The sequence below is a fragment of the Phaenicophaeus curvirostris genome, chromosome 11, assembly GCF_032191515.1.
Source record: "Phaenicophaeus curvirostris isolate KB17595 chromosome 11, BPBGC_Pcur_1.0, whole genome shotgun sequence".
In the NCBI taxonomy this organism is placed as follows: domain Eukaryota; kingdom Metazoa; phylum Chordata; class Aves; order Cuculiformes; family Cuculidae; genus Phaenicophaeus; species Phaenicophaeus curvirostris.
The window spans coordinates 20,239,979-20,267,248 of record NC_091402.1 but is presented as its reverse complement, the minus strand read 5'-3'; the positions used below and the strand labels follow the sequence as shown (position 1 = coordinate 20,267,248).

Here is a 27,270-nt window from a genome sequence, read left to right as displayed (position 1 = left end):
AGCCAGCCAGGTTGCCCCCCGCTGCCCCGCAGCATCCCCCCTGGCCACCAGAGCCAGGGCACGCTCGTTCCTCAGGGGATGGGGACAGATTGAGGGGGATGGAGGGTTTTATCTGGGGTGCCCCAGCGAAGCTGAAGAGTTATCACACGCTGCCAGCCAGCAGCAGGGACCAGGCCGGTTTAACATCTCCGCTTGGGCTGGATTCAAACACCAATGGAAAATTCCCCGTCTCCTCCGCGGTGCCTGGGCGCAGCTGTGCCCTCCGCAGCCAGCCAGGCTTAGTTCCCTTCATCCCACCTGCCAGGGGCTCGAAGGGACCCCCGGCTCACCTGTGCCGCCGCAGAGCCAGCCCCCAGCGTGGGGAGCCCACGGCCGCCTGCCGTGCCTCAGTTTCCCCTTGGGGAAGGTTTCTCCCTGGCTGGTTCACGAGTTGAACAGGCCACGGTGCCGGCTGGCACGGGACACGCACGGCTGGTGGGAATGCAATGTGCTTTTTAGTGCCACTGTCCCAGCCAGGCTCTATAAATACCCCAGCCTGGAGAAGCCCTGCACGCACGGCCAAGCCGAGAGCTCCGGCGGTGCCCACCGTGGCCGGCATCGCTCTCCCCGGCCACGTTCCCCCGTCACATCGAGCTCGTCACCCCAGCACCCTGACACCCGATCCCCGCGGGCACCGCGTCCAGCCTCGAGAAACAAATGTCATTCCCACGGCAGGCGATTAAAAATTAAAGCGGAAAAAAAGAGGGAAAGAAAAGGGGGCTTGGGGGCTGCTGGTGGTATTATTATTATTATTACTACTACTACTATTATTATTATTACTATTATTACTACTATTATTATTATTATTACTATTATTTACAAAGTCATAGTGATAGAAGTAGGGGCAATGGGTATAAACTGGAGAGGGGCAGATTTAGACTAGACATAAGGAATAATCATCATCATCATCATCCTCAGAGCAGGGGATGATGCTGAACCCCCCCGGGGAAGGAGCTGTGCCCGGGTTTTGGGGTGGCCAGGAGGGTTCTGCTCCCCCTCCAGCCCTCGCAGGGGTTTGGTGCTCGCTCGCAGGAGGGTTGTGGGAGCTGGGAAGGGTTGTGGGAGCTGGAGAGGGAAGGAAAGAAAAGAAAAACGATGCGAGGGGGTGTCCGGCTCCAGGGGGGCAGGAGGGTGGCGGGGGGCGCGGGGATGCGGAGCGAAGGGATGCGGGTCGGGGGCAAGGATGGGATGCCCAGGGGGGGCTCGAGGGGGGCTCGGGGTCCCCCAAAGGAAGGAAAAGCACCGGGGAGACCGCGAGGAACCGGGAGGAACCGAGAGGAACCGGAGGATTCGGGAGGAACCGAGAGGAGAAGGGGCTCGGGGGTTACCTGGCTGGGTGTGCGGCGCTGCCGGAGCTGCGGGCTGGGGCGGGCAGCCCCCCGTGTCCAGCCCCGCGGATCAGAGCCTCCTCCGAGCCGTAATCCCGGCGGAGCCGGAGATTAAACCGGAGCCGGGACCGCCCCCCGCCCCGCGGCTCCCAATCCCCGAGCCCGGGGGGGGCTGCGCTTCGCTCCCGCAGCCCGGAGGGGCTGGAGGGGCTGCGGGAGACCTCGGGGGGGGCTGCTCACAGAGTCACGGAGGGATAGGATGAGGGGCAATGGGGGAAACTGGGGAGGGGCAGAGTTAGACTGGACATAAAGAAAAATTTCTTCACCGTGAGAGCGGGGAGGTGCTGGCACAGATGCCCAGGGAAGTCGTGGCTGCCCCATCCCTGGAGGGGTTCAAGGCCAGGTTGGATGGGCCTCAGGTAGCCTGGTCTGGTGGGATATCCCTGCCCAAGAATCATAGAATCATAGAATCTCTAAGTTGGAAAGGACCCCCAGGATCATCGAGTCCAACCATTCCCATCAATCACTAACCCATGTCCCTCAGCACCTTGTCCACCCGTCCCTTAAACCCCTCCAGGGATGGGGACTCAACCCCCTCCCTGGGCAGCCTCTGCCAGGGACCAATGACCCTTTCTGTGAAAAATTTTTTCCTGATGTCCAGCTAAACCTCCCCTGGTGGAGCTTGAGGCCATTCCCTCTCGTCCTGTCCCCTGTCCCTTGGAAGAAGAGCCCAGCTCCCTCCTCTCCACAACCTCCTTTCAGGGAGTTGGAGAGAGCAATGAGGTCTCCCCTCAGCCTCCTCTTCTCCAGGCTAAACCCCCCCAGCTCTCTCAGCTGCTCCTCTTGTTCTCCAGCCCCTTCCCCAGCTTTGTTGCTCTTCTCTGGACTCGCTCCAGAGCCTCAACATCCTTCTTGTGGTGAGGGGCCCAGAACTGAACACAGGATTTGAGGTGCAGCATGGCACGTGGGTTGGAACTAGATGATCTTTATGGTCCCTTCCAACCCAAACTATTCTATGATTCTGTGGTTCTATGAGTCTGTGCTACTGTCCCCCACAACATCCATCTCACTGAATTGGAAAGATATGGATTTGATGAGTGGATGGTACGGTGGGTAAGAAACTGGTTGGAGGGTCATATTCACAGTAGTGGTCAATGGCTCGAAGTCCAGATGGAGATCCATGACAAGTGGTGTCTGTCAGGGGTCCGCACTGGGACCTGTGCTGTTTAATATCCTCATCAATGATACAGACAGCAAGATTGAGTGCACCCTCAGCAAGTCTGCAGATGATATCAAGCTGATTGGTGCCACGCTGGAAGGACGGGATGTCATCCCGAGGGACCTGGACAGGCTGGAGAAGTGGGGCTGTGAGAACCTCCTGAGGTTCAACAAGGCCAAGTGCAAGGTCCTACACCTGGGTCGGGGCAATTCTCATTTTCAGTACATGATGGGGGAGGATGTGATGAAGAGCTGCTCTGCAGAGAAGGACTTAGGAGTGCAATGAGAAGCTTGACATGAATCAGGAATGTGCACTCGCAGCCCAGAAGGCCAACCAGGTCCTGGGCTGCGTCAAAAGCAGCGCGACTAGCAGGGCAAGGGAAGTGATTCTGCCTCTCTATTCCTCTCTTGTGAGACCTCATCTGGAGTTCTGTGTCCAGTTCTGGAATCCTCAACAGAAGAAGGAGATGGAGCTGTTGGAACGGGTCCAGAGGAGGCTACAAAGGTGATCAGAAGGTTGGAGCACCTCCCATATAAGGACAGGCTGAGAGAGTTGGGCTTGTTCAGCCTGGAGAAGAGAAGGCTCTGAGGAGACCTTACAGTGACTTTCCAGTACCTGAAAAGAAGAAAAAGCTGGAGAGGGACTATTCATAAATGCTCGTGGTAATAGGACAAGGGGGAACGGGTATAAACTGGAGAGGGTCAGATTTAGATTTATACATTAGAAAGAGTTTCTTCACGATGAGAGTGATGAGGCACTGGGACAGGTTGCCAGGGGAAGCTGTGGCTGCTCCATCCCTGGAGGTGTCCAAGGCCAGGTTGGATGGGTCTTGGGTAACCTGATCCAGTGGGAGGTGTCCCTTCCCATGGCAGGGGGCTGGAACTGGATGATCTTTGAGGTCCCTTCCAATCCTAACTACCCTATGATTCTATGATTCTCTTAGTGAGGGGCAAAGTCATTCAACAGCTGGAGAAGGTCCTTCCCAGCTCCCCCCTCAGCCACCTTTTCTCCGCACCTGGGAAATTCCAGCTGCCCCATGTTAAACCAGCCCAGCTGGCTGCCCTGCCTGGGGGTGCCCACTGCTCCCAACACAATCCAGGTGGACCCATCCCAACGTGACAGGGTGGACATTCTGGTTCCCTCCTCTGGTCTCCACCAAACTTCCCCGCTTGAGCTGAAACACCTCTTTTTTTTTCATGGTGACCAAATTTTATCACCATAAAAGTGCCCTCAAGTGGAAAATTCTTCTCTCAAGAGCATCACACGTGCTGCAGGGACAGCCAGGAGCCACCAGATGCGTCCCCACTGCTTCCAAAGAGCTGTCACTCCCCAAGCTCCTCCTGCCCTCCCAAGCCGGGCTGCTCTGCCCTGCTTGGATTTTGCTTCAGAAGAGAATCTTTCGATTCAGAAGAGAATCTTTGGGGTCCACTCAGCAGCGAGGTGGGGGTTTGATGCCCCTTCTCCCCGTGCAGAGCGTCGTGTGGGATGGAGCCGGACAGCTGCTGTCGCACGTTGGAAGGACGGCCCCGTGCGTTGCTGGGAGTCTTTATTTGTGTTACGCATATCTTCCATAAATCCTCGGGAAGCCTTGGGTGGCCTGGGATGGAAATGGCTCTGCCAGGCGGCCGCGAGCATCACCACGGGGCTGGGAGGAGGAAAAACCCCCCTCGCCCCCGGCAGCGGCGGTGGCACCTTGTCACCTCGCCATCGCGAGACGTTAAATACTCGGCGGTAGCGCCGGCTCCCAGCAATCCCTCAGCTCCTGCTCTTGTTGCTCTCCTTCTCCGAGAGACATCATTAACTTATTTCTAATAACAGCAGCGTGCGTAAGCGCTGAACCCGCGCTGGCTGGCACGCCGGGGGAACCGGAGGCAGCCAGGTTTGGCAGGGAGGCACCCGGAGCCGTGGGCACGGCTGGGCTCGAGCCATCCCCTTAACCCTTCTCCTGCCCTGGCAAAGCCGGGCACCAGCCACGTGGCACCGGCGCGGAGACGTCTCCGGAACAGGTGGCAACGTACCCGCCAGGGGTTGTAAACGCGGGCTGAGAGCTGCCGCCCTGTAAGCAAACACGGCGTGAGCGGCTGGGGACACGGGGTGCAGTGCCTGCCAGTGGGGTGGCCGTGCCAGGGAACTGGGGTGCAGGCAGTGAGCAAGAGCCTGCCTGCTCCTTCCCGGCCTCCCAGTGCCACCCATCCCATTTTCCTACTGGCACAAATGAATGTCCCCTCTCTTGCCTGGCTCTGACACCCCTCTCCATCACCTCCTCCCTTTCAGCCGGGCAGAGATGCCCACACCATCCCCATTGTGCCCAGCTGAAGCTTTGCAGAAAATCAAAGCAGTGAGAAGAGGAAACAGGACTGGAGACATCCCAGAGGGTCCCCACACCCGGCACGCGGTTGGCATCAGCCCCATAAAGCCAGGCTGACCCTGCAGGGGGAAGCCAAAAGAGGGGATCAGTCCCCTCACCATGACCAGGGGCTGCCCAGGAGTGTGGTGGGCTAAAACCCTCTTCTTGGCCCCCCGGGGCTCTAACCAGGGGTGCCTCCCTGGTGCAGCCCAGCCCTGGGGGTGTCAGGCCTGTGCCCTGGCTCCAGTGCGTTGTGAAACCGCAGCCGTGCGGTTTTCTCCGGTCAGATGGAAAGTTTGACGCCAGATTCCCGGATGTGGGGAGCCTTCGGGGGAGCACGGCACGGCACATCCCATCAGCAGCATCCTGCCTCGTTGGTGCTGGGGAGCCGAGCGCGTGGAAGCTGTGCCATGCCGGCAGCCCTCGCCTGCAGCTCACCACTGCGTGGTTTGCTGTCCCACCAAGCCCCCCAGCTAAAGGCTGCCCTGTCTTTTATCACAGAATCATGGAATCAATAGGTTGGAAAAGACCCCCAGGATCATTGAGTCCAACCATTCCCATCAATCACTAAAACATGTCCCTTAGCACTTCATCCACCCATCCTTTAAACACCTCCAGGGAAGGTGACTCAACCTCCTCCCTGGGCAGCCTCTGCCAGGGACCAATGACCCTTTCTGTGAAAGAGACCTCATTGCTCTCTCCAGCTACCTGGAAGGAGGTTGTGGAGAGGAGGGAGCTGAGCTCTTCTCCCAAGTGACAGGGGACAGGACGAGAGGGAATGGCCTCAAACTCTACCAGGGGAGGTTCACGCTGGACATTAGGAAAAAATTTTTCCCAGAAAGGGTGATTGGTCCCTGGCAGAGGCTGCCCAGGGAGGGGGTTGGGTCACCTTCCCTGGAGGTGTTTAAGGGACTGGTGGACGAGGTGCTAAGGGACATGGGTTAGTGATTGATGGGAATGGTTGGACTCGATGATCCGGTGGGTCTCTTCCAACCTGGTGATTCTATGATTCTATGATTCTATGATTCTATGATTCTATGATTCTAAGTGGAAATGGGCTGGTAGAGCTGGTGGCAGGACAGGGATGCCTGCAGCTGGCACAGCGGGCTGGGAGGACCCTGAGGTGACACCTGCCCAGGGTAGGACCCTTCCTCCCCGCAGCAAATCCCTCTGGAGAAGCCGTCCCGTGCCAGCTCCAAGCCCGGAGCTGCCCGTGGCGAGGGGCAGCTCGTGGCCCCCTCCCTCGCCCTTGACCGCCGTCTCCCTCGCGGCACATGCTGTCATGTGGCAAGGCACAACAACAACAAGGACTAATTGGTTAATGTGATTTCAAAACATGATTTGCAATTATGACTCGCCAGAGAGCATTCAATGATCCCGCACGTCAGGAGAGTGGGTTTTTCTCCTTCGCTTGTTCCTGGAACCTCGAAACCAATTAACTTTACAGAAGCCAGAAGCAAAGCGCTGCTCAGCAGACCTGAAGGGTGGGTTATCTCTGCGCTCGATCGCTTCCCTGCCAAGCATGGCACCAGGAGCCAAGGACCCGAGGACAAGCCCCGGGGTAACCCCGCTGCTTCTCCCCGCAGCACCGATGGGTTTGGAGGGGGGTCCTGAGATGCTCAGCTCCCGCAGACCCCGTTGAGATGTCCCACACAGGACCAGCTTCGTGGCTGAGCATCTTCCAGCCATCAAGCACCACAGATGCCTGGAAGCAGTTGAGGGTGGAAGGATGCCCTGATCCCTAGGGGAGACTTAGAAGATGGGGACAATCTGTTCTTGGTCCCCTCTGCCACCTCTGGAGGAGCCAGCAGCAGCTCGCTCATCTCTGCCACCAGGCAGGGCAGCTGTTTCTCTGCTGTCCCTGCACGTAGCACCCACAGTGGGGCCAGAGGCTTCGCTCCTGTGGGCTCGCGGTCCTGCAGCAAGGACTTAAATGCCTTTAAGGCAGCGAAGCAAGGACTTCGCAAGGACTTTAATGCCTTTAAATGCAACTCAAATGCCTTTAAAGTCAAACGAGCCCAAGTGGCCGTGACGCTCCTGAAATGCTTGGCACCCAGTGCCCCGCTCTGAGCCGGCTCCTTCAAGCCTTGGCCCATTTTCCCAGTGTTCCCAGTTGATGGGCTCCATCGGTTCCCACATCGTACTGGAAGGCTGGGCAGGGAGCCAGCAGCGTTTTCCCTCAAGCAGGCAGAGAGGGGCTGGGTACCAGCCGCAGGAGGGATGCTCCGTCAGCTGTCCCTCAGGGGTGACAGGGTGTGTTGGGGGGACCCTGCTCAGAGGGGGCCCTGGGGAACCCACCAGCCTGCGGGTGACAAACCCACGAGCACAGGGCTTGAGGTTCTCTAGGCTGCCCTCCAACAGCTCCCTGGGCTCCTGCATCCCACAGGGAGCTCGGCATCCCACGTTGCAGCTGGGGAGGGATCCCGGTGAGCTTCCAGAGCCTCCAAGGGGGCATAGAGCGATGCCGGCAGTGCAGGATGGCTGAGCCGGGATGCCCTACACCCCAAAACCTGTCTGGACCAAACTCAGGGCCAGACCCTCAGCCAAACCCCCCTGAGATGCCAGGTCCAGGACGGAGGCACAGCCAGTGTGGACAGTTAACATTTAGCAGAGCAGGAGCAGAGCTTCAGCGTGGAGCAGTGGAAGGAGATGTGGGGGGTTCGCAGTGTCCAGGGGTGCCTTCCCTTTAAACCCAAGCTGTCAGGAGCACAGAGCCGGCTGGGGCAGCCCTGGAGGGGGCTGGGCGTGCTGCCTTGGCGCTGGGGTGGCAGATGGCTGGGGAGCTGGGGATTGGGGCACAGGGGAGGACTGAGAACACCTTTCAGCCCACACAACTGTAGCATCCTTGTTTAAAGATATAAATAACCGGGCTGAAAACAGAGACACGGCCACAGCCGTGTCCCTCCTCTTCCCATGGGGCAGCGGTCGGTCTAGAACTGTCCCAGGAGCAGATAAAACCCCTGCAGCCCCAGCAAAGCCTCAGTCTGCTCTGGTTCCCATGGGAGACACCAGCAGGGATGTACGGGGTCCCCACCCTCACCGGGGTGACTGGCGGTCCCAGGGCCAGACAGCGGCACAGGGTCCTGCTGGGTGTGATTCAGCCACGAGGAGAAGAGGGGATAAAGGCCCTTTCATGGCCCTTTCATGGTTCGCCAGGGAAATGGATTCAGCAGGAGAAGCACAGAAGGACGTGCCGGAGCTCAGAACTGAGGCCGTCGTGCCCCCAAGCACCGGGGTCCTGCAGCGGTGGGACGTGGGGGGACCAGTGGGCGGTCCAGGAGTGCTGGGATCCCACCAGGCATCCTCTGGTCCCCGCTGGCATCGCTAAGCCTGGCGCTTGGGTGGGCTGAGCCTGGCATCGTTTCAGGGCAGGCAGCACATGGCAGCCCCCTCCGCGGTTGGGAAAGCCCTTGGGGCGGCTGCCCCTCTCCCTCCCCTCCGAGCTGGCCGACAATTGGCTGCCCAGGGGACGTCGGCCTTGATCCGCATCGCTGGCCGTCCCCACAGCCGAGCAAACAGAGAGGAAAACAGCCCCAGCCGGCCCCCACCACCGGCGGCACGTGGCTGGGCACCCCCAGCACTGCCCCTCGCGGGACCCTCATCTCTCAGCACAACCGGCACCGTTGCCCTGTGTGGTGCTGCCAGGGGTCAGCGGCACCAACCCACCTGCCCCACAGCTCGGAAAGAGCCCAGGGGGTGCAGGGGCTGAGCCGGGGGCCAGAAGGAGGGAGCCGGAGCCGGCGGGAGCACCCACAGCGCTGGCGGAGGGGCTGTGCCAGGGAAGGCGCTGGGGCGCAGCCGTGGTGGCTCTGTGACCACTAACCCCAGGTGCTGGGCATTCCCTCCTCACCCAGGTCAGGGGTCGGCTTGCCCAGTTCAGTGCTGTTTACCATGGGGCTGGGCCAGCCCCTGGGGGCTGGGGACCAGCTGGGGTCAGCGGGGACGGCCAGCATGTGCCACAGGCACGTGCCCCAGCCCTGCCCAGCCGCCCCACGTGCTCCCCGCACAGCCCAATTCCCTGAAATCCTTCCCTATCCACGCAACACGGCGCTTCATGGAAATCCATCCCCAGCCCCCCTCACAGAGCTCCCCTATGGGAGAGGCATCCCGCTCCCACCCGAGGCTGGTGAGGTGTCCCATTACCTCTTGGTGCAGCCCACACCATCCAAAGCACCTCGACGCCTGCTCCGCAGCCCCTCTGGGATCCCCATCCCACCTATGGACGGCGGGTCCTGCCCATCACCAACACCGCGCTCAGCTGGCTGCAGAAATCATAGAATCATAGAATCACAGAGGTTGGAAAAGGCTTCTCAGCTCATCAAGTCCAACCATCACCCCAACACCACTGTGCCTGCTAAACCACATCCCAAAGGGGTGAGACCGCTCCTCGAATCCTGTGTTCAGTTCTGGGCCCCTCACCTCAAGAAGGATGTTGAGGCTCTGGAGCGAGTCCAGAGAAGAGCAACGAAGCTGGTGAAGGGGCTGGAGAACAAGAGGAGCGGCTGAGAGAGCTGGGGGGGTTTAGCCTGGAGAAGAGGAGGCTGAGGGGAGACCTCATTGCTCTCTACAACTCCCTGAAAGGAGGTTGTGGAGAGGAGGGAGCTGGGCTCTTCTTCCAAGGGACAGGGGACAGGACGAGAGGGAATGGCCTCAAGCTCCACCAGGGGAGGTTTAGGCTGGACATCAGGAAAAAATTTTTCTCAGAAAGGGTCATTGGTCCCTGGCAGAGGCTGCCCAGGGAGGGGGTTGAGTCCCCTTCCCTGGAGGTGTTTAAGGCACGGGTGGATGAGGTGCTGAGGGACATGGGTTAGTGATTGATAGGAATGGTTGGACTCGATGATCCGCTGGGTCTTTTCCAGCCTGGTGATTCTGTGATTGTGTCTACGCGCTTTTTGAACCTCTCCAGGGATGGAGACTCCACCACTTCCCTGGGCAGCCTCTGCCAACGCTCCATCACTCTTTTAGTGAAGAATTTTCTCCTGATACCCAATCTAAAGCTGCCCTGGCACAGCTTCAGGCCGTTTCCTCTTGTCTTACCACCCCTTGCTCTGGAGAAGAGACCAACACCCACCTCGTTACATCCTCCTTCAGGTGGGGAGAGATGAATTCTCCCCTCAGCCTCCTCCAGGCTGCACAGCCCCGCTTCCCCCAGCTGCTCCTCATAAGGCTTGCTCTGCAGCCCCTTCCCCAGCTCCGTTCCCCTTCTCTCCAGCTCCTCGATGTCCTTTTTTTTTTTTCTTTTTTTTTTTTTTTTCCAATCCCTCTTCCAGCAAGGAGGGCGCCGCTCGCCCCCGTCCGGCTGCCGGGCGTTACAGCGGGGCCGGGGAGCGGCAGCAGAGCCGGGAGGGGCTCTGGGGCAGGGAGGGGATGAGAGGGGATGATTCTCAGCTGAAAGACGGGAGATGGAGGTGAGAGCTTAGGAAGAAATGCCTCCCTGTGAGGGCGGGGAGGAGCTGGCACAGGTTGCCCAGAGAAGCTGTGGCTGCCCCATCCCTGGAGGGGTTCAAGGGCAGGTTGGATGGGGCTGTGAGCAGCCTGATCCAGTGCTGGGTCCTGCACTTGGGGTGCAACAACCCTGGGCAGCTACAGACCAGGGGAAGTCTGGCTGGAAACTGCCTGGAGGAGAGGGACCTGGGGGTGTTGGTTGAACATGAGCCAGCAGGGGCCCAGGTGGCCAAGAAGGCCAATGGCATCTTGGCTTCGATCAGAAACGGCGTGACCAGCAGGTCCAGGGAGGTTCTTCTCCCTCTGTACTCGGCACTGGTGAGACCGCTCCTCGAATCCTGTGTTCAGTTCTGGGCCCCTCAGCACAAGAAGGATGTTGAGGCTCTGGAGTGAGTCCAGAGAAGAGCAACGAAGCTGGGGAAGGGGCTGGAGAACAAGAGGAACGGCTGAGGGAGCTGGGGGGGTTTAGCCTGGAGAAGAGGAGGCTGAGGGGAGACCTCATTGCTCTCTCCAACTCCCTGAAAGGAGGTTGTGGAGAGGAGGGAGCTGGGCTCTTCTCCCAAGGGACAGGGGACAGGACGAGAGGGAATGGCCTCAAGCTCCGCCAGGGGAGGTTTAGGCTGGACATTAGGAAAAAATTTTTCATGGAAAGGGTCATTGGTCCCTGGCAGAGGCTGCCCAGGGAGGGGGTTGATTCACCTTCCCTGGAGGGGTTTAAGGGACGGGTGGACGAGGTGCTGAGGGACATGGGTTAGTGATTGATGGGAATGGTTGGACTCGATGATCCGGTGGGTCTCTTCCAACCTGGTTATTCTATGATTCTGTGATTCTATGATTCTTTTCCAGCCTGGTGATTCTGTGATTCTGTGTCCGTGCCCATGGCAGGGGTTTGGGACTGGATGGGCTTTAAGGTTCCTTCCAACCCAACCCATTCCATGATCCTCCTCCCCCTTGCCCCCCCTCCCTCCAGGGCTGCTGCCCTCCACCCCTCCCAGAAACCAGGCAGGAGCCTGGCAGCCCCCGGCTCTCCCTCCCTCCCTACGGTGGGGGCTGATCTTTGCGTGGTGCCCATGGCTTCAGCCAGCACCGCGCGGCACGGTGAGCCGTGCATCCGCGCTCCAATCAGCTCTGACGCAGCCCAGCCTGGAGCCACACAGGTAAGAGACTGGCTCTACCGTGGCACCACCGTCCTGAACTCTGTGCCCAGCCCCTCTCCTCCCGCACAGGGCACAGTTCCATGGTGCATCCATGCTAGTGGATCCCTCTGACTCCTGCTCCGCGGCACAACCGGCTCAGCTGGCATGGGCTGTCCATGTGCCGTGTCTCTGCAGCCTGTGGGACAACCACGCCAGTGCCTGGTCACCAGCACAGCGGAAAAAAATCCCTCATTTTCTTGCCTTCAGATGGAATTTCCTTTTTTTTTTTTATTCAAGCAGTGCCCGTGTCCTGCCAGGCCGGCGGGAGCTGCAGAGCAGAGCCGGGTTCCCTCGCCCTCGTGCCCTGGGCTGGCCTGAGCGTCCCCTCTGGAGGCTGGGGCAGGCGTGGGTGGCGGGTCAGCCTCCCTTCTCCGGGAATGAGCTTGTTCCCGTCCCAGCCCGGCACGCTGCCCGCTCCGCTCCTTCCAGCTGAAGTCACCCTGGTGTGTCCGGCCAAAAGACAGACCTTTCTTCTCCCTCCTGCCCTGGCTGCGTGGCTCCCAACGGGACAAACCTCTGCATCCCCAGCTCCCGGCGTGCCAGGTGGGCAAGAGGAGCCATGCGGCTCGAACCACCCCAACCCGGCTGAGGGCTCGTTACACATTTACCTCGTGTTAATGAGGCGGCACGCGCTGTTCCTGGCCTTCGGACCACAGGATGCTTTGCAGGCAGCGACTTGGCCCTGCAGCCGTGGCGGGGCAGGGCTCCGGGGGTCCCGCGGGGTGAGTCCCCCAGGTACGGGTGCTGTGGCATCAGCCGCGTCCCCTTCCTCGCCCTCCTGGCCTTTGCAGGAGCAGATGGGGTGGGAGGACAGCGATAGATTCTTCTCTCCAGCGCCCTTCAAGGCAGGGACAGGGCCAAATGGGTGGGAATGCGTCCTTGGAGATGTTGGGATGCTCCAAAGTTGTGACTGGGAACTCAGCCAGGGGTCACCACCACCTCTCCCACCTTCCTAACGCAGGCGGAGGGGGCGATGGGTGCATGGGGGACCCAAGGAGCTACCCTCAAGGAGCTGGCTGGGTCACCGGGTGCATGGGGAGGACAGGGGACACAGTCGCCTTTTGTTGGTGCTGGCCCCACGAGCAGGGACCAGGGCTTTGTGTCCCCTCCCTCCGCCCCCACCGCCGGTGGGACTGGCGCCCGGCACCAGGGATTTGGGGTTTAAAGAGCAGGCGGCAGCCGGAGCCCGGGCTCACCCGCTGGGCGAGGCGGCCGGCGAGCTCCAGCAGAGCCAGGGAGCCGTAGCAGGTGAGCTGGTGGCTGCGGAGCACCGGGGGCCACAGGGTTGGGGTGACGGGGTGGTGGAGCTCCCTGGGGGGATGCCAGGCCCCTCGTCTGCCCTCGGTGGGTCCTGTGTGCCGGTGGGCTTGGACACGGACCTGAGAAGGAAGCAGGGGCATCATTAGGTGCCTGTTACCACCTTGTCCCCGTCACCCCGTATCCCCATCACCCTGAGCCTTGTCCCAGCTGGGGTGGGATGAGCATCGCCACATCGGGGGGTTCCCAGGAGGTGCCACGTCCCCAAGGTGATGGTTTATAGGACAGGAGGATTCGCTCGGTGTCCTCCACCTGCACACACCGGCTCGGCCATGGGCAGGGCTCGCCCTGGCTGGCACCTGGGCAAGCTCTGAGCCGTTCAGGGAAGAGGGGAGCCCAATGCCGGGCACCGGCCTGGGCAGGAGCGAGAGCTGGACCAGCAGACAAGGCCCTATTGTGCCGCGCTGGGGCCGCCGACACGCCTGTCAATAGCCGCATTATGTTTGGTGGCGGCCCCCCAGCCTTCCCAGCCACCGCGGCTCAGCCCGAGCGCCGTGGGAGGCAATCTGAAGTGGCTCTTGTGTTGGAGTTTGGGGCGAGAGGAGGCACCCCCTGCCACCGCCTGGCTGGGTGCTCCCTGGTGCCCTCAGCTTTGGGGGCACGATGCCCTGAGTGGGGAGCAGGCAAGCTCGGGGGGCACCTGGGGACCCCTCTCCTCTGCCCTCATGGTTCCACCAGGCATCACCTGTGGCCGGGACACATTGAGGCTCTGGAGCGAGTCCAGAGAAGAGCAACGAAGCTGGGGAAGGGGCTGGAGAACAAGAGGAACGGCTGAGAGAGCTGGGGGGGTTTAGCCTGGAGAAGAGGAGGCTGAGGGGAGACCTCATTGCTCTCTGCAGCTACCTGAAAGGAGGTTGGAGAGGAGGGAGCTGGGCTCTTCTCCCAAGGGACAGGGGACAGGACGAGAGGGAATGGCCTCAAGCTCCACCAGGGGAGGTTTAGGCTGAACATTAGGAAAAAAATTTTCACTGAAAGTGTCATTGGTCCCTGTCCGAGGCTGCCCAGGGAGGGGGTTGAGTCCCCTTCCCTGGAGGTGTTTAAGGGACGGGTGGATGAGGCGCTGAGGGACATGGGTTAGTGATTGATGGGAATGGTTGGACTCGATGATCCGATGGGTCTTTTCCAACCTGCTGATTCTATGATTCTAAGCGGGCAGCGAGGGGCTGACATCATCACCGGGTACGGATGCCACTGGGCCAGCAGGAGCAGATGAACGGTCCCTGCGTGCTTACCAGCGAGACACACCCTGCCTAAAATTACCGACCCCGCGGCCTATTTTTAAAGCTTGGAGGAGCTGGATGCCACTGGTTGGTGTGGCGCAGGGCAGGGTCGGAGGATCTGAGGGGCTGGGGCAGGGCAGCAGGCTGAGGCGCCTGGCCAGCACCTCCTGCCTTCTCGCCGGGTCAGGGAGAGCCTGCGTTCCATGCCCCACGGGCTATGGCTCTGCCAAGGCTCCCGCCCCTCCAGAATGGTTTTGGAGAGCTTAAAGCTTGGTGCTTCTAGCTGTGTAGGATGCGGTCCCTCTGCTCACACCATTGCCTGGCTTCCAGTGACCACGACGCTGAGCGCAGTTGGCTGCTACCAGACAGCAGGATGGGATCCTATCACGCGGGATGCTATCAGCCCGGAATCTCTCCCTTTCATAGACTTGTAGAACGGTTTGAGTTGGAAGGGACCTTGCAGATCATCTAATTCCACCCCCCTGCCACAGGCAGGGACACCTCCCAGTAGATCAGGCTGCCCAAGGCCCCAGAAGCCCTTGTGCCACCCCAGGAGGATGGATGCCTCCTTGTCCATCTCTGCCTCAGAGGTTCCGGACACCTGATGATGGCACCCCAGGCGTGCACCCAGCACCCCACATGCCCTGGGAAGCCCGGCTCAGCCCGGCACCGGGTGGGGACAATTCAAAGGGGATTAGCCGGGCTATGCCAGCGCCAGCGTGGTGCTGCTGGGAGCCGGGACCTAATCCTGGCAGGAATGCACTGGGGCCACGTGGGTCTCGGCTGCTGGGGTCTCACTCCAGCATGTGGTGGTGGGGGGTGGATGTAGGTGGGGGGATGTATCCATGGGTGGGATGTGAGCCCTGAGCTGGTGTCGCCCTGGGACATCGTCACCACACTGGACAGCTCGGCCACTTCTGCTCTCCACCAGCCAGCGTGCTCGGCATTCCATGGGCTCCATCCCCTGCCTGGCACATCCTCCCCTGGAACCAGGGAGGTGCACACATGCCACAGGGACATGCAGCAGCTTCCCTGCCTTGGGGCACGGCTGTGCTGGTGAGGAGAGGCTGGCACAGCCATGGAAGCAGCAATGGGATAGATCCCCCTCGTGTTCACGGCACACAGGGCTCACCTCACCCCCCTGGAAAAGCTGCAGGCTATGGTGGGGAGCAGGGTTCAGAACCAGGAGTCAGCCTGGCCAGGGATGGAAGAGCTCTAGGTGGACCTGCTTGAGCAAGCGGGTTGGACTAGATGATCTCCAGAGGGTCCTTCCAACCCCGACAATTCTGCGACTCTGTGAGCCACGCAGGCAGCCGCAAGGGGCCCCATGCTGGGGGACTCCCAGAGGAGTCCTAAAGCCACCTCTCTGGGGCCGTCACAAACCACCGAGGGCTTTTTAGGGTGACCAGAGCCAGGGGGTACGAGGCCACAGGCTCTGGCTGGAGCGAGGATGCCCTCTGCTCCCTCCTCTCTCCCCAGCAAGCTGGCAGCGTTACCGGGAGCGCTGGCAGAGGCCACCAGGCTGCGCGAGCCCATCCCTTGGCACAGCAAACCCAGGTGGCACAGGGACACCGATGGCACCAGCTGGCAAGGCACAGCTCACCTTGTCCCCCTGGGATTTGTCCCACACTACCTCCACCAAGAGCAGCAGTGGGATGCTCCGCAGACCCAGGGGAGACAGGGAGCCACTCCCTCGGCTCTGGGTCACATCGCGGACCCCCATGGCATTGCCAGGGCCCTCCTGGCAAGGTCCCACTCCTGTCTGGGGTGCAGGATTTGTCCCCGTTCCCAGTGGATGCCCTGGCCACCCATCCGATGGCACGGAGATATCCCACACCACGTGAGCGTGCACGCCGGCACGGGAGGTGCAGGAGCCGTTGGCCACTGCTTGCCACCGTGCCAACCCAGGGAGCCCTGCGGAGGAGGAGAGGAGACGTTTCCTACCACAAACACCGCTGGGGGCTCGGGCGCTGCCGGCTGAGCTGCAGATGCTCGCCAGAGCTGGAACCGCCAGGGGAGATTTGGGCACGGATCCACGGGCAGCATGGAAAGGATCAAAGAGTGAAGGTGCTGGCACCTGCTCGCATCGCCGCCGGGGACCCCCCTGTGTTGGCAGGGGGGGCCAGGCCACCAGCCCCCCCACCTCGCAGCCCCCACGAGGCTGGGGGGATGAGGAGAGGGTGCTGGTGGCACCGCCTGCTCGCCGTGTCCAGCGTTGTGGGAGCTGTGCCAGCAACCCCCAGCGGAGGGGAAGGTGGTGGCCAGCGGGCGACGTGGCGCATCCCTTCCCGCGCCATTTTTTTCCGGGATGGAAGCCCAGGACCTTCTGACGCCTGATGTTTTCTCCAGGCTGAGCTCTTGCCAGCGAGGTCCCTGCAGGGGTTTGGAGTGGAGGGTGACGGGGACGCCGCACGCGCGCCAAGAGGAGCGGTGGTGCCGCGTTGGGCTTGGCGCAGGGAAACCGAGGCACGGCGCAGGGAAACTGAGGCACAACAAAGGAAGGTGCTTGCTGTGCAGGGTTGGGCACGGCGTGTCCCTGTCCGTACAGCCCCAGCCTGCAGTGACGCCGTACGGCGTCACTGCAGGCTGGGGCTGTACGGACAGGGACCCCGTGCCCAACCCTGCCACCCAGCCCAAAGTCCTCCTGCTACGCCCGTGCAAAGTCTCGCAGCAGAGGAATTCCTGCCACCCTCATACCTGGGCACCTTTCCCAGCACTCTCCTCCTTCCCACACCTGCTTCCGTGCCTCCTGCTGCTCGCATGCGCCTGCACCTGACCTGCTGCCACCCGCTGCGGCACCTGCTGCAACCGCTGCTCCCCCTGCACCCCCTATTCCCCACTCCCCCTGCTCCCTGCGCTCCCTGCTCGCACATAGGTGCATCCAGGGACGCGAAGGGGTAGAAAAGGTGGGGTGACCCCCCCCAGGGCACCCCATGCGTGTGTCCCCCTCCAACTCCAGGCCCTTCCCAACGAGGCACGTGTGGCCTCACCGCCGGCACCGCTCGGCACTTGCTATTCTTGGCAGCAGGAGCTGGAAAATGGGAGGCAGAGGAGGAATTTTGTTTGCTCCGCGCTGGGCCCGGGCCAGACATCTGGGTTGCAGCTGAGAGGGGTGCGGGATCAGCGCCCCCGCTGCCCCCCCAGCACGGTCCCCCCGGCACCCCACGCCCGGGCTCCCCTCACCCTGTGTGCCGAGCCACTTGTGTAGCGAGCGTGACGTTCTCAGCTCTGCAACAGGGACATGGCGAGGGTCACCTCGAGGGTCACCTCGAGGGTCACCGCGGGGGTCACCGCGGGACACGTGGGGTGACGTGTGTGCCGGGGGTGATTCTGCATGCTTGGCTTTGCACCTCGGTGTGAGTGTTTGCTCGCGGGTGCCTGGGTGATTTGGCACACTCGTCCTCGCACGTGAACGTCAGGGTGGAGGTGCCTGTTCCTCTGTGCCTGGGTGATGTTGCACGCTTGTCCTTGCACACGAGTGGAGGCGTTTGCTCACGTGTGGGGGCCTAAATGTGGCTGGGTGGTTTTGCACCTTGCCCTTGCCCACGAGTGTGAGGGGATCGGTGTGAGCACCTGGCTGGTTTTGCACACTTGGCCTTGCACGTGAGCGTGAGCATCCCTGCGCGCCGCTCTGAGCGCGCCTGGATGATTTTGCCTGCTTCTCCTTGCACGTGAGCGTGTCGCTCACGTCCGAGCCTGCCTGGGTGAGTTTGCACACTCGCCTTTGCGCAGGAGTGGGGGTGTTTCCTCATGCCTGACTGATTTTGCACGCCTGCCTTCACACATGGCTGCAAGCGGGCGCGCTTGCTCGTGCGATTTTGCACGCCTGCCGTGGGAGTGCAGGTCCTAGCGTGCCCGCAGGCGGGCTCGCACGCGCTCGTGAGCTCCCGTGCACGCTTGCACACGCGTACCCACCTCCCAGCGCCCGCGGCGGCGTCCTTGCACACGTGCCAGGGTGCCAGCTCCGCACACCCGTGTGTGCGCTTGCACGAGAATGTGCACTTGCACAAGAGTGTGCGCTTGCACAAGAGTGTGTGCTTGCACACGCGTGTGCACACGCCCCCCTCGCCCCGCCCCGCTCCCTCCCGGCGCCGTGGAAGGCGGAGCGAGCCGGGACGAGCCGAGCCGGGACCCAGGTGGGGCCGGGGGGTCCCGGGGCGGGGGGCTGCGAGCTGGCACCGAGGGATGCGGGAGGGATCCGAGCCCAGGATGGCACCGGGGAGCTGCTGGAGGGGCTGGATCCGAGCTGGGATGGGCACCGGGGGGCTCGGGGGATTGGCACCGGGGGGCTGAAGTGGTGCCGGGGATCGCACCGGGGGCTGGGGGGCTTGGCACAGGGGTCTAGGGGCTGAATTCGTGTAGGGGTTGGCACCGGGGGGGCTGCACCGGCTGCTACCGGGGGGCTGGGGGCTGGATCCGTGCCGGGATTGTCCTCAGGGGGCTCGGGGAATTGGCACCGTGGGGCTGAAGTGGTGCCAGGGGTGGCACCGGGGGCTGGGGGGCTTGGCACAGGGGTCTAGGGGCTGAATTCGTGCCGGGGTTGGCATCGGGGGGGGCTCAGGAGGCTGGCACCGAGGGCTGGGGGCTGAATTCGTGCCGGAGCTGGCACTGGGGGACTCGAAGTGGGGGCTTTGGGGCTTGGTACAGGGGTCTGGGGGCTGATTTCATGTCGGGGTTGGCACGGGGGAGCTGCACCGGCTGCCACCGGGGGAGATCGGGAGGCTGGATCCCTGCTGGGATTGGCACCGGGGGCTGGGGGCTGCATGAGTGCCAGGGCTGGCACCGGGGGTCTCAGGGAATTGGCACTGGAGGGACTGGGGAGTTGGATCCGTGCTGGGATTGTCACCAGGGGGCTCGAAGAGTTTGCACTGGGGGTGCTCTGGGGGGGGCTGGATCCATGCGGGGCTGACACTGGGGTCTTGAGGGGCTGAATCTGTTCTGGGATAGGCATCGAGGGGCTTGGGGAGCTGGATCTGTGCTGGTATTGACGCTGGAGGGCTTGGGGAGCTGGATCTGAGCCGGGGTTGGCACCAGGGGTCTCAGGGGCTGGATCTGCCACTACTGGCACTGGGGCTCTCTGCCCCCTGCCCCAATCTGACCCCATGCCCGCATCGTGCAGGAGCAGCTAGTGTGGGGTGTCCGTGCCCAGGGTCCATCCTGGCTCCTCGGCGGGCACTGGCAGGAGCGGGCAGGCCCCCTCAGTGCCCCCTCCAAGGCCCTCGCTCGCTGGCAGCCGGTGGGGCTGGCAGAGCCCCGTGGGTCACCCGCCTCGTCCCGGCACCTCTGGAAATGCCATTAGCCCTCACGCCAGGCCTTGGGCAGCCCAGCCCCGCAGGCGTGCCCAGATCTGTGCCAGGCACTGCCACGCACGCGTGCGCCCCTGGCCTGGCACCCACCGCTGGCGAGCTCATGCCGCAAGGTGGTAGAACCTGAGTGGCAAAGCCCCGAGTGCCGCGGTGAGGCTTCGGTCGTCACCGGTGCCCCGAAACCCACCAGCTGTGCCGGGGGGCTGGGGGCTGGCGTGGCCAGGCTTGTGCTTCGCACGCGGCGTGGGGAGGTGCCGGCTGGCACATCCCGGCTGCCTGCGGCACAGCCGGCGGGTGAGGCGGGGAGCTGCATGTTGGCACGATGCTCGCGATAACCATCGCCTCCCACCTCCCGGGGAGAGCGTGCTAGTGCCAGAGGAGCTCTTCCCCTACTCCTTGGTGGGCACCGGTGAGGGTGGTGGGCGTGGCGGGGTGGCCTCTCGGTGGGATGTGGGCACCTGCTCAGACAGAACCCCCCAAACCCATCTCCTGTTCACAGGGTGGTATAAGAAGGGCTGGGGGCCGAACACCAGGGGCTGTGACAGTGGGGGAAACTGAGGCACAGGACCGCGTGGCTCTGAGGATGGCCAGTTTGGCTGGTGCTCAGGAGCCTGCTGCCTGTCCAGGGTGCCCTGGCTGGCTGGCATCTCCCTGGTACCCACCCCGTCCCCACTTGCAGGCAGGAACAGGCAGACAGGGGGAAGCTGGCTGCTGCTCGGCTGGGCTGCCTCAGTTTCCCCTTGGGCACGAGAGGGAGGGCTGCTCCTAGAGCTCCTTTGGTTAGAGGTCAAATTAGTGAGGACTTAAATACTGGGTAGGGACACGGATGCCCCGCATACCCCCTCAGTCACCGGGTCAAGCCCAGTGGGGGATCCCCTCATGCCTTGCTGGGGTGCCCCTGTGCTGATGGTTGGTGCTCCCAGGGAGGGATGGTGGTCTGGGGACCTCAGGGAGGGGGCTGTAACCCGAGCTGAGGTCTCGCTTCTCTGCCCCAGCCACAGGTCCCCGAGCCAGACTCCAGCCATGAGCCGCACGCTGCTCCTGCTCCTGCTCGTGCTGCGGGGCCCTGATGCCAGCCGCCCCCCGCCCGCTGCCACCCCCCGCCTCAAACTGGCCTTCCCCGGTAAGCAAGGGACGTGGGTGGCGTGGGGGGACACTCAGCATCACCTGGGGGACGGGGGTGCAGCAAGGGAGGGAGGGGGGCAAAGCCACCTCACCGGCACCGAGGGCCACCAGGCTTGGCACGGGCTGCCAGGTTCATCACCTGGTGGCAGCCCCCCTAGGGCCACCTGCCTGTCCCCAGGGCCATGCCGGCGCTTGAGATATCGTTCTCAGCCCCTGGCACGTGCCGGCTTGGGTGCCCATCCGCTGGTGGCACTGCCCCATCCTGGCTGTGCCGTTCCCGGCGCGGGCACCGTGCCGGCTGCGGAGCTGGTGCCGGGGCCCAACTGGGCACCCCGTGGGCTCTGGCGCGGCACAGGGGGCTTTGTCCAGCTCGGGTCCCGGCGAGCGCTCTCCTCCCAGGCTCACAAAGGGCTGTTTGTTCCCGCCACGGTGGGATTAGCTCCGCGGGGCAGGGAATGGCCCCTTCTCCCCCGCCGCCAGGGTGGGGGGCGCAGGGGTGGGCGCTGGGTGAGGGGCTGGGTGGCGCGGGGGCGGATGCTGGGAAGTGCAAGGATGGGTGCTGGACACTCACAGGGAGAGGTGCTGGGCTGGCTCAGGACTGGGTGGTTCAGGATTGGGTGCCGAGTGGTTCAGGACTGGGTGCTGGGTGGTTTGGGACAGGGTGCCAAGTGGTTGAGGATGAGTGGTGGGTGGTTCAGGATTGGGTGCTGGATGCCTCAGGATTGGGTGCTGGGTGGATCAGAATGGGTGCTGGGTGCTGGATGGTTCAGGATGGGTGCTGGGCAGTGTGGGGATGGATCTTGGGCCAGCACATCAGGAAAAAATGTTTCACGGAAAGGGTCATTGGTCCCTGGCAGAGGCTGCCCAGGGAGGGGGTTGAGTCACCTTCCCTGGAGGGGTTTAAGGGACGGGTGGATGAGATGCTGAGGGACATGGGTTAGTGATTGATAGGAATGGTTGATCTAGTAGATCCTTTCCAACCATGATTCTATAGCACAGGTTGGTGAATCTGGTCAGGCCAGTGGGACGGGTTTGAGGGAGAGGGTGTCATGGCACGGGGGACGTGGCCAGACCCTGGTCCCCTCAAGACACGAGTGCTGGGCAGGGTGTGTGCTGGGCAGCCGCGGGTGCCACGGCGGTGGGTCCGGGCTGAGCGGTGCCGCTGGCTCCTGGCAGAGCTGCGGGCTCGCCACGGTCTGCGCCAGTTTGCGCTGGAGCGCTCGTGCTGCTACGAGGCTCTGCTGCTGGACGAGGAGCGTGGCCGCCTCTTCGCCGGAGCCCAGAACCATCTCCTCTCCCTGGCCCTGGACGACATCAGCCAGCGGGACAGGAAGGTAACGGGCAGGGGGGGTTGCGGGCACCACATGCCAGCTGGGCATCTCCGGGCACGACACGGGGCTGTGAGCATCATTCTCTGTCCCGCAGATCTACTGGCCGGCACCGGTGGAGTGGAGGGAGGAGTGCAACTGGGCTGGCAAGGACATCACCGTGAGTGCCAGGGGGAGCTGGGGGGGTGCCAGGGTCTGCCCAGCACCCCCTCCTCATGCCCTGCACCTCCAGGCCGAGTGCATGAACTTCGTGAAGATCCTGCACCCCTATAACCGGACCCACCTCTATGCCTGCGGCACCGGCGCCTTCCACCCTGTCTGCGCCTTCGTGGAGGCCGGACAGCACGCAGAGGTGAGCCCCCCACCCTGCTCCAAGGGGGTCCCCAGCCGCCACCACCCGCCCACCCGTTCTCCTGGTGCCCCTCCAGGAGCCCGTCTTCAAGCTGGACCCCCGGCGTACCGAGGACGGCAAAGGGAAGAGCCCCTACGACCCCCGGCACGCGGCCGCCTCCGTCCTCGTGGGTAAGAGAGCCGAGTCCAGCCAGGGGGCAGCTGCAGCAAGGGGGTGCCTGGGGGGTCCCCGTAACGCTTCCCTCGGTGCCTGCCAGGCGAGGAGCTCTACTCCGGGGTGGCCACCGATCTGATGGGCCGCGACTTTACCATCTTCCGCAGCCTGGGCCGGCGTCCCTCCATCCGCACCGAGCAGCACGACTCGCGCTGGCTCAACGGTCAGTGCTGGGGAGCAGGAGGGGTCGGGGGAGGGCACAGCATCACCATTCCCTAGAGGCATCGGGGAAATGATAAAATCATAGAATCACCAGGTTGGAAAAGACTCACTGGATCATCAAGTCCAACCATTCCCATCCATCACTAACCCATGTCCCTCAGCACCTCGTCCACCCGTCCCTTAAACCCGTCCAGGGAAGGGGACTCAACCCCCTCCCTGGGCAGCCTCTGCCAGTGCCCAATGACCCTTTCCATGAAAATTTTTTTCCTAATATTCAGTTTAAACCTCCCCTGGTGGAGCTTGAGGCCATTCCCTCTCGTCCTGTCCCCTGTCACCTGGGAGAAGAGCCCAGCTCCCTCCTCTCCACAACCTCCTTTCAGGAAGTTGTAGAGAGCAATGAGGTCTCCCCTCAGCCTCCTCTTCTCCAGGCTAAACCCCCCCAGCTCTCTCAGCCGCTCCTCTTGTTCTCCTGCTCCCTCACCAGCTTCGTTGCTCTTCTCTGGACTCGCTCCAGAGCCTCAACATCCTTCCTCAAATGACTCCTCCAGGCTCAGCAGCACCTCACTCTCTCCCAGAGGGTGAATTTTGGGGTCCCTGCGCCTCCTGCAGACTCCCAGTGCCCGGCGGGGTCCCGCTCTCTGTGCCCCACACCGAGGCGCGGGGAGCCTGGGTCCCTGAGGAGCTGGGGTAGCGGGAGCGCTGGAGGCAACCCCCCCTGTGTCCGCAGAGCCCAAGTTCGTGGCTGTTTTTTGGGTGCCGGAGAGCGAGGACCCGGATGACGACAAGATCTACTTCTTCTTCCGCGAGACGGCTGTGGAGCGGCAGCAGGGGCTGGGCAAGACCAGCTTTGCCCGCATCGGCCAGCTCTGCCGGGTGAGAGCACCTGCGGGCAGGTGGGCTGGGGGTGCCCCCGTGGCCGCTGATGTCGGTGACCTCCCTCCCTGTCCCCGCAGAACGACATGGGTGGGCAGCGCAGCCTGGTGAACAAGTGGACGACCTTCCTGAAGGCTCGGCTGGTCTGCGCCGTGCCAGGGCCCGACGGGGCTGACACCCACTTCGATGAGCTCCGTGAGTGGAGGGGCGCGGGTGGCCCCCAGGGTGCCCGCCCTGACACCTCGGGGTGGCACTGATGTCCTCCGGCCTTGCAGGGGACGTCTTTTTGCTGCAGACACGGGACAAGCGCAACCCCCTCATCTATGCCGTCTTCTCCACCTCCAGGTTGAGCCCCCTCCCCACCGCCCTGTGCCCAGCGGTGCCCCCCTCGCCCCTCACATCATCCCCTTTCTCTCTTTCCAGCTCTGTTTTCCAGGGCTCAGCCGTCTGTGTCTACACCATGGCCGATGTCCGACGGGCTTTCCTGGGTCCCTTTGCGCACAAGGAGGGTCCCAACTACCAGTGGGTGTCGTTCCAGGGGCGCGTGCCGTACCCCCGCCCGGGCATGGTACGTGGCACGGGGACGTCCCAGCTGGTGCTGCCGGTGGGATGCTGGTAGCTGGGATGGGGGCAGCGGGGAGCGAGACCCCCAACTCGGCCACCGCCATCTCCCCACAGTGCCCCAGCAAAACTTTCGGCACCTTCGGCTCCACGAAGGACTTCCCGGATGAGGTGATCCAGTTCGCGCGGCACCACCCGCTGATGTACAACCCGGTGCTGCCCCATGGCCAGCGCCCGCTCTTCCTGCAAGCCACCGTGCCCTACACCTTCACCCGCATCGCCGTGGACCGCGTCACCGCCGCTGACGGCCACTACGACGTCCTCTTCATCGGCACAGGCACGTGGTGACCCCGGGGCTGGGGAAAAGCTAGGGGATAGCCCAGCGGGGAGGTGGCTGCCCCATCCCTGGAAACATTCAAGGCCAGGTTGGACGGGGCTTTGAGCAACCTGACCTGGTGGAAGATGTCCCTGCTTACTGCACAGGGGTTGGACTGGACGACCTTCATGGTCCCTTCCAATCCAAACGATTCTATGCTGGGTCTGGGACCCCCTAGCCTCAACCCTCCCTGCCCACAGATGTGGGCACGGTGCTGAAGGTGGTCTCGGTGCCCAAGGAGAGCTGGTACCAGATGGAACCACTGCTGCTGGAGGAACTGCAGGTCTTCCAGGTGAGGAGGGGGCTCCACACACCCCCAGTCAGACCTCCCCTAGCACCCCCTTGCGCTGCCCATGCTCCCGGTGATGCCGGAGCCTCCAGCAGCCCCGACATCCTAACTCCTGCCTGTACTCCGCCTGCAGGACGCCTCCCCCGTCACCAGCCTCCAGATCTCCTCCAAGAGGGTAAGAAGGGGACACTGGGCAGATATCCGTGTCCCACTGGGGCTCTGCTTGGGTGCTCAGCTCCGCTCTCCATCCCTCACCCCAGCAACAGCTCTACGCCGGCTCAGCCACGGCGCTGGCCCAGCTGCCCCTGCACCGCTGCGGAGCCTACGGCAAAGCCTGTGCCGAGTGCTGCTTGGCCCGAGACCCGTACTGTGCCTGGGACGGCAGCGCCTGCACCCGCTACGTGCCCAATACCAAGAGGTGGGTGGTGGCTGAGGCCAGGCGGTGGGGTGCCAGCCCGCCCCGAGGCCACGGTGAGGGGCGCAGGTCGCACTGCTGCAGCGCCCGTCCCACCACCACCTTTCCACAGGCGGTTCCGGCGGCAGGACGTCCGCAACGGTGATCCCAACGTGCTCTGCTCCGAAGGTGAGCCGGGACCTGGCCGTGGGGGGACGCAGCCCCGTCGGAGCTGGGGGCTGACAGCCAGGCCATGTCCCCCCCAGACCCCCGGCAGGGCCGTGTGCCCCAGAAGCAGCTCTACGGCGTAGAAGGCAGCACCGCCTTCCTGGAGTGCATCCCGAAATCCCTGCGAGCCCACGTCTTCTGGATGTACCAGCGCACCCCAGATGACCCCCAGCGAGAGGTAGGCGACCCCCAGCCCAGTGCTGCTGGCAGGGCCATGGGGTTGTTCAGCCCAGGAGAAGGTTGACTGAACAGCCCAGGTTGTTCAGTCAGGAGAAGAGAAGGCTTTGGGGAGACCTTAGAGCAGCTTCCAGTACTGAAAGGGGCTTCAGGAAAGCTGGGGAGGGGCTTTTTCCAAAGGTATGGAGTGATAGGATGAGGTTTAGATTGGAAGGGGGAAGATTTACGTTAGACATTAGGAAGAAATTCTTCACGCTGAGCATAGGGAGACATTAGCCCAGTTTGCTTGGAGAAGTCGTGGCTCCCTGGAGATGGTCAAGGCCAGGTTGGTTGAGGTTGGAGCCACCAGATCCAGTGGGAGGTGTCCCTGCCCATGGCAAGGGGTGGAACTGGATGGGCTTCAGGTCCCTTCCAACCCAAACCATTCCCTGATTCCGTGATCCCCGTGGGTGCTGCAGGTGCAGCTGGACGAGCGCGTGGTGCGGACGGAGCGGGGCATCCTGCTGCGCAGCGTGCAGCGTGCCGACACCGGCCTCTACCTGTGCCACGCCACCGAGCACGGCTTCACCCAGCCCGTGCTGCGGCTCGCCCTGGAGGTGATCGGCACCCGGCAGGCGGCGGGCATGGCTCCCCCAGGAGACCCCCAGCTCTCTGCCAGGTCCCCCGGCCACAAGGTTTGGTACCAGGACTTCCTCCAGCTGGTGGAGCGCCCGCCGCTGGGAGCTGCGGACAGGCTGTGCCCGCGGCTCTGGAGCCGGGGGAGACCCTCGCTGCCTCCCCGTGCCCACGCCGGACCCCCCGGCCACGAGCAGAGCAAGGAGCCGCGCAAAGCCCGTCGCCGGCGTACCCACGAGGGGCCGCGGGCAGAGCGGGGACCCCGCAGCGCGTCCCCCTGGTGACCCCAGGGCTGGCCCCGCGTGCCGGGCTCTGCCTAGGAGCGGGGCTGCGGGCAGGGGCAAAGCCCCCCGACAGCCTCGGCTGCCCCGACGGCAGCACCGGAGCTGGGAGCGGGCAGCATGGGGGGGGCTCCAGCTCTGGGACCAGGAGGGCAGCCAGGCTGAGCACCCCCCGGCGAGGGTCACCCGTGCCATCGGCCGCAGCGGGGGAGCCAGCCGGCTGCCGGCCCCGCAGCCTCACCGAAATATTTATTAACGACTGTTACAGATGAATGTAAACCTGCCCCGGCGCGGGGGCAGCAGCGCCAGGCTGTGCCCCCCTCCCCAGGCGTGGAACCGCGGAGGGACGGGGCAGCGGGGACGCCTCCGGGTGCAGAGGGGCTGCGGTGGCAGCGGGACCCCGGAGGGGCAGCAAGGGCACTGGCAGGATTGGCAGGAGGAGGGGTGCCCGGGGGGAGGTGTGGGGGGCACGGAGGTGGTGCCCAGCGCCCTGGGTGCAGAGCAGCATCGTGGGGGGGAATTTGTACTAATTGAGCACAATAAAGCAGAGGATTCAGCCCAGGGTCCTGTGTCTGCCCCTGCGGGCGCTCGGCGTGGGCGAGCGGGTGCCCTGCAGCGGGGAGCCCCGCTGGCACCCTGAGCCGAGAGGGCGAGCGAGCTTGGCAGCACCGCGGGGCTGGGGGAGGCACGTCGCCAAGGACGGGGTTGCCCCAGGGGTAGGGCCACCCACGCTTTCGTGTCTGGAAAGCAAAAACCGAAACTTGGCATCGCCCCAACATCGCCAGCCCAGCGCTTCAGGCAGGGGCAGGAGGTGACCTCCGGGTCTGCTGCCTCCCACACCTGCGGCGGTGACACCAGGGCCCCCGCTGACGCTGGCAC

At 63.2% G+C, this 27,270-nt stretch overlaps 2 protein-coding genes across 3 annotated transcripts in view; one reads left to right on the top strand and one right to left on the bottom strand.

Annotated features, from left to right (window-relative positions):
• Positions 1 to 27,270, bottom strand: part of GNAI2 (G protein subunit alpha i2) — a 100,593-nt gene that overhangs the window by 34,194 nt on the left and 39,129 nt on the right. The gene's annotated exons all lie outside the window — the stretch shown is intronic.
• On the top strand, positions 11,987 to 26,818 carry SEMA3B (semaphorin 3B). Its single transcript, XM_069865571.1, has 18 exons — positions 11,987 to 12,296; positions 20,413 to 20,540; positions 21,719 to 21,876; positions 21,968 to 22,030; positions 22,103 to 22,222; positions 22,299 to 22,392; positions 22,479 to 22,598; positions 23,325 to 23,470; positions 23,551 to 23,665; positions 23,746 to 23,815; positions 23,894 to 24,038; positions 24,149 to 24,368; positions 24,608 to 24,699; positions 24,830 to 24,871; positions 24,957 to 25,114; positions 25,224 to 25,279; positions 25,357 to 25,496; positions 25,954 to 26,818. Exons 1-18 carry the CDS (start codon positions 12,232 to 12,234, stop codon positions 26,392 to 26,394), a joined length of 2,373 nt encoding a protein of 790 aa, XP_069721672.1. The 5' UTR covers positions 11,987 to 12,231; the 3' UTR covers positions 26,395 to 26,818.

What these genes read in the sequence shown, in the direction of transcription:
- SEMA3B (XM_069865571.1), top strand. Translation starts at nt 12,232, where the DNA reads ATGCTTTGCAGGCAGCGACTTGGCCCTGCAGCCGTGGCGGGGCAGGGC. An exon ending in CGTCCTCTTCATCGGCACAG is followed by an intron (nt 24,369 to 24,607) that starts GCACGTGGTGAC and finishes CCCTGCCCACAG; the next exon opens with ATGTGGGCACGGTGCTGAAG. An exon ending in CAACGTGCTCTGCTCCGAAG is followed by an intron (nt 25,280 to 25,356) that starts GTGAGCCGGGAC and finishes TGTCCCCCCCAG; the next exon opens with ACCCCCGGCAGGGCCGTGTG.